The sequence below is a fragment of the Mirounga leonina genome, unplaced genomic scaffold (assembly GCF_011800145.1).
Source record: "Mirounga leonina isolate KUSES-001 unplaced genomic scaffold, KU_Mleo_1.0 Mir_165, whole genome shotgun sequence".
Taxonomy (NCBI): Eukaryota; Metazoa; Chordata; class Mammalia; order Carnivora; family Phocidae; genus Mirounga; species Mirounga leonina.
The window spans coordinates 81,408,955-81,415,101 of record NW_023270415.1 but is presented as its reverse complement, the minus strand read 5'-3'; the positions used below and the strand labels follow the sequence as shown (position 1 = coordinate 81,415,101).

Sequence of the window (6,147 nt, the reverse complement as noted above, 5' to 3'; positions counted from 1 at the left end):
GTGGGTGCAGAGGTGCTTCCCGGGCTGGATGAGAGGGAGCAGCCCTGCGGGACCACCTCCTGACTTCCGGCAGTTCCTTCTTGGGACTGGCCTAGAATGTCCTGACCGTCCCTGGCACGTCAGACTGGCCTTGGCCTGGGGGTCCAGCTGGATCTTGGCCCTCATCCGGCCTCTCCCAACCTCTGGCTCAGGCCTGGTGCTCTTCCCCCGTAGCGCTTGTCGGTCTTCACTGAGCCTGGTCCTCCCAGGAGGGCCCCCCTACCCTGCCACGTGGCAGACAAGGAAACCCAGTTGGGGCAGGGGTTTCGGGGGAGGTGAAGGGGTTCGTCTGGGTCACGGAACTGGTGGGGCATGGCGTTCATGCGGTCGTGGAGCTGGGGCAAGGGCTTAACTAACATTTTAACCCAGACAGGGTGAGCCCCGAGCTCTGCTTTTATCTGTGTGGGTGAGCGTGTGTGACCATGAGTTCGTGCACCGGCGGGAGTAACATGAGAGTGTATGTACTTACAAGAGCCGGTGTGTGTGACAATGTGTGAAGAAGCAGTGACAGAGAAATGACTCACTTCAACTCTGCAGCCATTTATTTCCCTCCCAAGGAATGGGGTACCGAGGTAGGCAGTGTGGGGCTGGTATAATGGCTCCTGGTCACCATGATCTCTGCCTTTCCTCCTTGCTGCCCTGCCATCCCAGTGTGCTGCCTCATGGTGCAAAGTGGCTGCTGAGCCGCAGACATCACTGCAGCCGGCAGGAGGAGGAAGGAGAAGAAGACAGACCTGTCTCCTCTACCCCGGGATTTGCCCCCCAGCTAGCCTTGAGGTTTTCTTTACTAAGGAAAGAAGGAAGCGGAGAGTGGGAGGCTACCCCACCTGCTGCAGCTGCTTGACAGGCAGGGTAGGACTCTGGGCTGCTGGGCTGGTGGGGATTGAGGGGTCCTCTGAGCCTTGTTCCATGCTGCTCTGATGGGGAACCTGAGGCCCAGACCCAGGCCTCCTCTCTCCTATCCCAGGGCTCTGTCTTGTCACCAGCCAGGAAGGCAGAGAGCCCCCAGCACCCAGTGGTGCCGGCCTGACCAGAGCGGGCCCTGGGCACCCTTGGGTTTCCTTTCCCAAGCCCTCCCACTGCCCACTCCTCTTCTCAGGAACCCAGGCAACAGTCTGGGGGGGGAGGGGAGGGGAGAGAACGTGGCCGACTCCCCCTGGCATAGGATGCATGTTTTCTCTACCCAGCTGTGTGGACCCGCCCTGTGAGCAGCCGCGGCCTGGACCTGGGGCCAGTGTGTTGCCACAGGCGGTGGGGAGAGGAGGAGGCTAAAGATGCCAGCCAGCCAGGAAATAGGAAATGCAGACGGGGCAGTGTTGGCCGGACCGTTAAAGATGCTATAAATTTATTCATCAAAGCTGGGGCGGGAGCCAGGTGGGTGAGGCACTGGGCAGAGTGCTGGCCATCCAGGGTGTGAGTGGGGTGGGGGTGGGACCACGCATTCAGGACCCCACGGCCGGAAGGCCGGGAAGGAGGCTGAGCAGGAGAGCCACCATCGTGGGGCTGCCCTGGGGGCTACCGGCTCCGTTGCCTGGGGGGTCCTGCCAGGGTGGGATGTTGCAGAGAGTGGACTGGCAACAGGTCAGGGTCATCAGGGTCCCTTCCAGTGTCTTAGTGATGGGCTGACACGTGTCTGCACACCATGTGGAGTAGGTGGTCAGAGGATCCGACTCTGGGAGGGAGGAGGGGCGGGGGAGAAAGGCTTCGTCACGCTGAACAGGCTGGGGCAGGGAGGAGGCCCCTCACTGGGGTGCACACCTTTCTGCGTGGGAGGTGGGGCAGCTCCTGCCCTGGCCACCGCGGGGCCTGCTCACCCGTGTTCCTGTGGGAGATGACGGCTTTGCAGAAGCTGTGGCCGTGGACGCAGTTTTGAACTTGCTTGCAGGGCTCCCCCATGTACAGGGACTGACAGGCATAACACTGCAGCAGCCCTGGGAGGCAAGGGGGCTCAGGCCAAAGGGCCTCCCCCTGCAGCCCAGCGCCTCCCCCTGCAGCCCAGCGCCTCCCCCTGCAGCCCAGAGCCTCTCCCTGCAGCCCAGAGCCTCCCCCTGCAGCCCAGCGCCTCTCCTTGCAGCCGAGAGCCTCCTCCTGCAGGCCCAGAGCCCCCCCCTGCAGCCCAGCGCCTCCCCCTGCAGCCCAGAGCCTCCCCCTGCAGGCCAGCTCCTCCCCCGGCAGGCCCAGAGCCTCCCCCTGCAGCCCAGAGCCTCCCCCTGCGGGCCCAGAGCCTCCCCCTGCAGCCCAGAGCCTCCTCCCGCAGCCCAGAGCCTCCCCCTGCAGCCCAGCGCCTCCCCCTACAGGGCCTGTGCTCTGTTCCCAGCTGATCCCTCCATAAGCCTCTGCCCAAGCCTCCCTGCACCCCTCCTCAGGACTGGTCAGCTCTGCCCTGCCCTGCCAGCACCCAACCGTCCTGTCTGGCTGAGCTGGACTCCATGCCCAGGGCCTCTACACTTGCTGGTCTCTCCAGGCAGGGACTCCACTGCACCCCTTTCTGCCTAGTGAACTTCTATTCAGCCTCCCTGCCCGGGAGTGGTTCCTTCTCTAGGCTCCCTATTCTGGATGGCCATCAAAGGTCACAGCCAGGGTGAGGTGAGGGGGGTGCTGAGCGTCAGGGCCCTTCCTCTCCCTTCCTCTGCCCCCCGGAAGGCTTTGCCTGTTGTTCTGCCTCATGCCAGCCCCGCGCCGAGCCTGGCACTCAGCGGAGCCCACACAAAGTGTTGCAAAAGAGGGATGGGTGCCTGTGCCCTCGGGTGGGGGTGGACGATCACCTCTGCCCTTGCCACCTGCAGCCACACTGGCCTCCTCCTCCTCCTCATCATCATCGTCATAGCCTTCAGGCCCAAAGTCCACGTCGTCCTCCTCCTCCTCGTCCTGCGCCTGCCTGGTGCCTGGCCACACAGGGATGCCTGTAACCCCCCAGTTCCCGGGCACAGAGCACACATGCTCCAGGCCCAGTGCTGTGTCCCACCCCTTCCATCTGTCCTTCGACAATCCTCCGCTCTCTTCCTCCCCACTCTGTCCCCCAGAGGGGCCCCAGCTGCTGGCCCTGCTTGCTTCCCAGCACCATCACCCTTTGCAGCAGCTGCCTCCCCCCGCCACCGCCCCAGTAAACCCTCAGGATGGCCCGCCTGTTTGACAGAAGAGGACACTGAGGCCGGGACAGAAGAGGTAACCCGAAGCCTGCATTTCAAAGAGGTGGGGTCTGGAGCTGGGGAGGGGTAGGTTTGGGAACCTGCGGGAGCCCAGGACAGCCCACGTCCACGTCCCTCCGGCCTCAGACTCCAGCCTGACCCCCCTGCACCCCATGCCGTGTCCTGCCCCCAGGCTGGGTGTCCCGAGGGTCCCCATAGGCCCAGACCGTGCTGTCCCCTCTCGCTGCATGGGTGCCCCTTTGCCCGGGTACCTGGCTGCCCACACAGCAGCAGGGCCAGCAGGAGAGCCACGGGTGCCTTCATCCTGCTGGGGTCTGCCGGGTCTGCTTGCTCCGGTTCTTGCTCAGGCTCTGGATCTGTGGGAAGTGGGACAGAGGGCAATCCGGGGGCTTCCTGGAGGCCCCTGGGCCCCGGCTCCCCCCCCACCCAGCTCCAGCCTTAAACAATGGGCCTCATACCGGCCCCAGTGCCAGGCATCAGGCCAGGGACAGCCATTTCCCTCCCTGACTTCAGGGGCCTGGGGGACAGGAAGTCATTGTGGGGGCCTCCTGTCCACCTGTGCCGCTCCGCCCTGGCCTGGCTTGGTGGCGTGAGCAGTGCGGCCGGCGAACCTGGCCCCGGGCTGCGGCAGCGCCGGACAAGTCTCTCCCCGCCCGCCTCTGGAGCCTGTGGGAACCAGGCCCAGGCCACTTGGCCACAGGAGCTTGTCGTCCTGGATCCTTAAGCTGCCCATCACTCACCTGTCACCTGCAACCCTGAGTCAGCCTCACTGGCCTTCCAGAGCTCGCTCCCACTTCAGGCTCTTGTCCTGGTCATGCCCTCTGCCTGGAGTGTGCTATTCCTGCCTACATCCCCTCACCTCCTCAGGGCTCCTTCCAGCCACCACCCATCCCCTGCCCTATCTTCCCTGACCTGGGGGTACCCCTGCCCTGGGGAGCAGGCCGGTGGAGGAGTGGGGAAGCTTCCTGTGACCGAGCCTCTGGGGCCTGCCTTCCTGGCTCCTTCTACCCTCTAGACAGCTTGGCAGCCCCCCGGCTCTCTCTCTGGGGACACCCCTCCTCTTCTGCAGGCCACAGACCTGAAGGGGTATTGAGAGCCCCTTCCCCCTTCCTGGGGGCAATGGGAAAGTGGGCGGGGGCAGGGGCGGGGGGCTGGGTTGGACCTGGAGTCCAGGGTGCAAGCCCGCCTGCTATTTGCACGCGTGGCTCAATGCCTGGGCCCCTCCCTTGGCGTGCCGGGGGTCATTTCCCTGACTGTCAGCAGGTGCGTGGGACATTCTCTGGGGCCACCTGTAGCAGAGGTGAGAGGTGGCTATGGGGTGAGACCAGCTGGGCCCGGGGCCTGGCTCCTTTTCCCCCTCTGCGTCTGGGACCAGCCCCCTCTTGGGCCTCTGGGCCTCAGAATCCTCACAGGATGTCTTGGCCATCAGGAGCCAGTGCCTGCCAGCGTTTAGGACGGTACCTGGCTCGGTCTCCTCAGGGCTGGCTGCGAGGACACTTCTCTGAAGCCCCAGCCACCAAGAGGTGCTGTCCTGCCTCAATTCCTAGGGAGCTGTGCACCCTCGCCTCTCCCAGAGCCACCCTCAGTTTCCAGAGGAGGCTGCCCCCAGCCCTTCCCCACAGCCCTTCCCCATAAAGGGCCAAAGTCACTTTTCAGACAGGCTCCATCTGTTGGGTGCTTATGGCTCTGGACACCCCCCACCGCCGCACCCCAGCCGCTGCAGCAGACCCAGAGCTGCTCCCAGGAGAGCCCCGGGGGGGATCCCAGAACTATTAAGGAGCAGGGGTGCCCCCTGCCACCCGCGCCACCTGCCGCCGCAGGCCAGAGCTGCTTGTGAGAAGCCTCTGGGGATAATAATGATTGAAACATTGTTGCCCCTCAGCAGCCCCCCGGGGCGCTGTCAGAGCCCTGCCTTAGGGACCAGGAGCTACCGCCCAGCTTCAGACCTGCCGCCTGCCCCTCCCCTCCGCTGCAGGCGCTTGTGCTGCCCCCTGCCCCGTCCAGGGAAGGAGCGGGTCCAGTCCTGCCCCTGCAGATGCAGCTGCACAGCCAGCCCAGGGCTGGTGGCTGACTTGTGTACATGAGGCCTGTCGAGGCTGGGGGAGCTCGGCCCCCTGCCCCAACACCTTGATGGCAGACACTTGCGTCCCTGGGACCCCCCCAGCCCTCAGGTCGGTGTGTGTGTGTGTGCGCCCACCCTTCTCCCCACCCAGACCTTTTCAAACGTTCTGGTCCAGAAAAATGCCCATTAGTGGCACTTCCCTGACCCCAGGCTTCCAGGACAGGGGTGCCCCTGCAGACCCCAGTGCAGGAACTTGGCTCGCTTAGACACCCCCAGGGCCAGGGCTCAGGGCTGCTAGCCCCATGGGCAGCTGAGGCCCATGGTAGAGCTTGCATGCTAAATGGCCTGCGCCCTGGGCTCGGAGCCCTTCCCCCTTAGCCATGCCCATATCCAGAGGCAGGCCCGGGGCCCCCCCCTCCTGACCTGCAGACCCAGCCTTGCCTGTGCTGCCCAGTGTGGCCAGGCTGGTTCCAGTGGGTGGCCCTGTGGCCGTGGCTGGTCTGGAGTTCCCCCACCCCCCAGACCTGGCCTCCCTCCAGCCAAGTGAATCTAGTGGGTCGCCTTGCTGTTCCTGGCAGGAGCAGCCTTGGGCTCAGACCTCATGCCAGTCGTGGACAGGGCATCCTGGGCATCCATATTTGCTCTCATGCTGTCAGAGGAGGAGATGGTGGGGGTGGGGCAGGGCCCTGCTTTCCCTGGGTAACTGTGCTGTTCTGTCCCGAGCTCGAGTCCCTATTCTTTTTTTTTTTCTTTTAAAGATTTTATTTATTTATTTATTTGAGACAGAGAGAGAGACAGAGAGCATGAGAGGGAGGAGGGTCAGAGGGAGAAGCAGACTCCCTGCCGAGCAGGGAGCCCGATGCGGGACTCGATCCCGGGACTCCAGGATCATGACCT

At 64.2% G+C, this 6,147-nt stretch overlaps 1 protein-coding gene across 1 annotated transcript; it reads right to left on the bottom strand.

Annotated features, from left to right (window-relative positions):
* Positions 1 to 1,355: 1,355 nt before the first annotated feature.
* On the bottom strand, positions 1,356 to 3,544 carry GPIHBP1 (glycosylphosphatidylinositol anchored high density lipoprotein binding protein 1). Its single transcript, XM_035012055.1, has 4 exons — positions 3,440 to 3,544; positions 2,805 to 2,924; positions 1,854 to 1,970; positions 1,356 to 1,711 (listed from the first exon to the last, which is right to left on the bottom strand). The coding sequence occupies exons 1-4, from the start codon at positions 3,489 to 3,491 to the stop codon at positions 1,482 to 1,484; spliced, it is 519 nt and encodes a 172-aa protein (XP_034867946.1). The 5' UTR covers positions 3,492 to 3,544; the 3' UTR covers positions 1,356 to 1,481.
* Positions 3,545 to 6,147: the final 2,603 nt, after the last annotated feature.

Bases quoted from the DNA above. Each gene is read 5' to 3' on its own strand.
- GPIHBP1 (XM_035012055.1), bottom strand. From the start codon at position 3,491: ATGAAGGCACCCGTGGCTCTCCTGCTGGCCCTGCTGCTGTGTGGGCAG. The intron at 2,925-3,439 runs GTACCCGGGCAA...CTGTGTGGCCAG, and splicing joins GCTGCTGTGTGGGCAGCCAG to GCACCAGGCAGGCGCAGGAC. The intron at 1,971-2,804 runs GTGATCGTCCAC...CTTGCCTCCCAG, and splicing joins TGCAGGTGGCAAGGGCAGAG to GGCTGCTGCAGTGTTATGCC.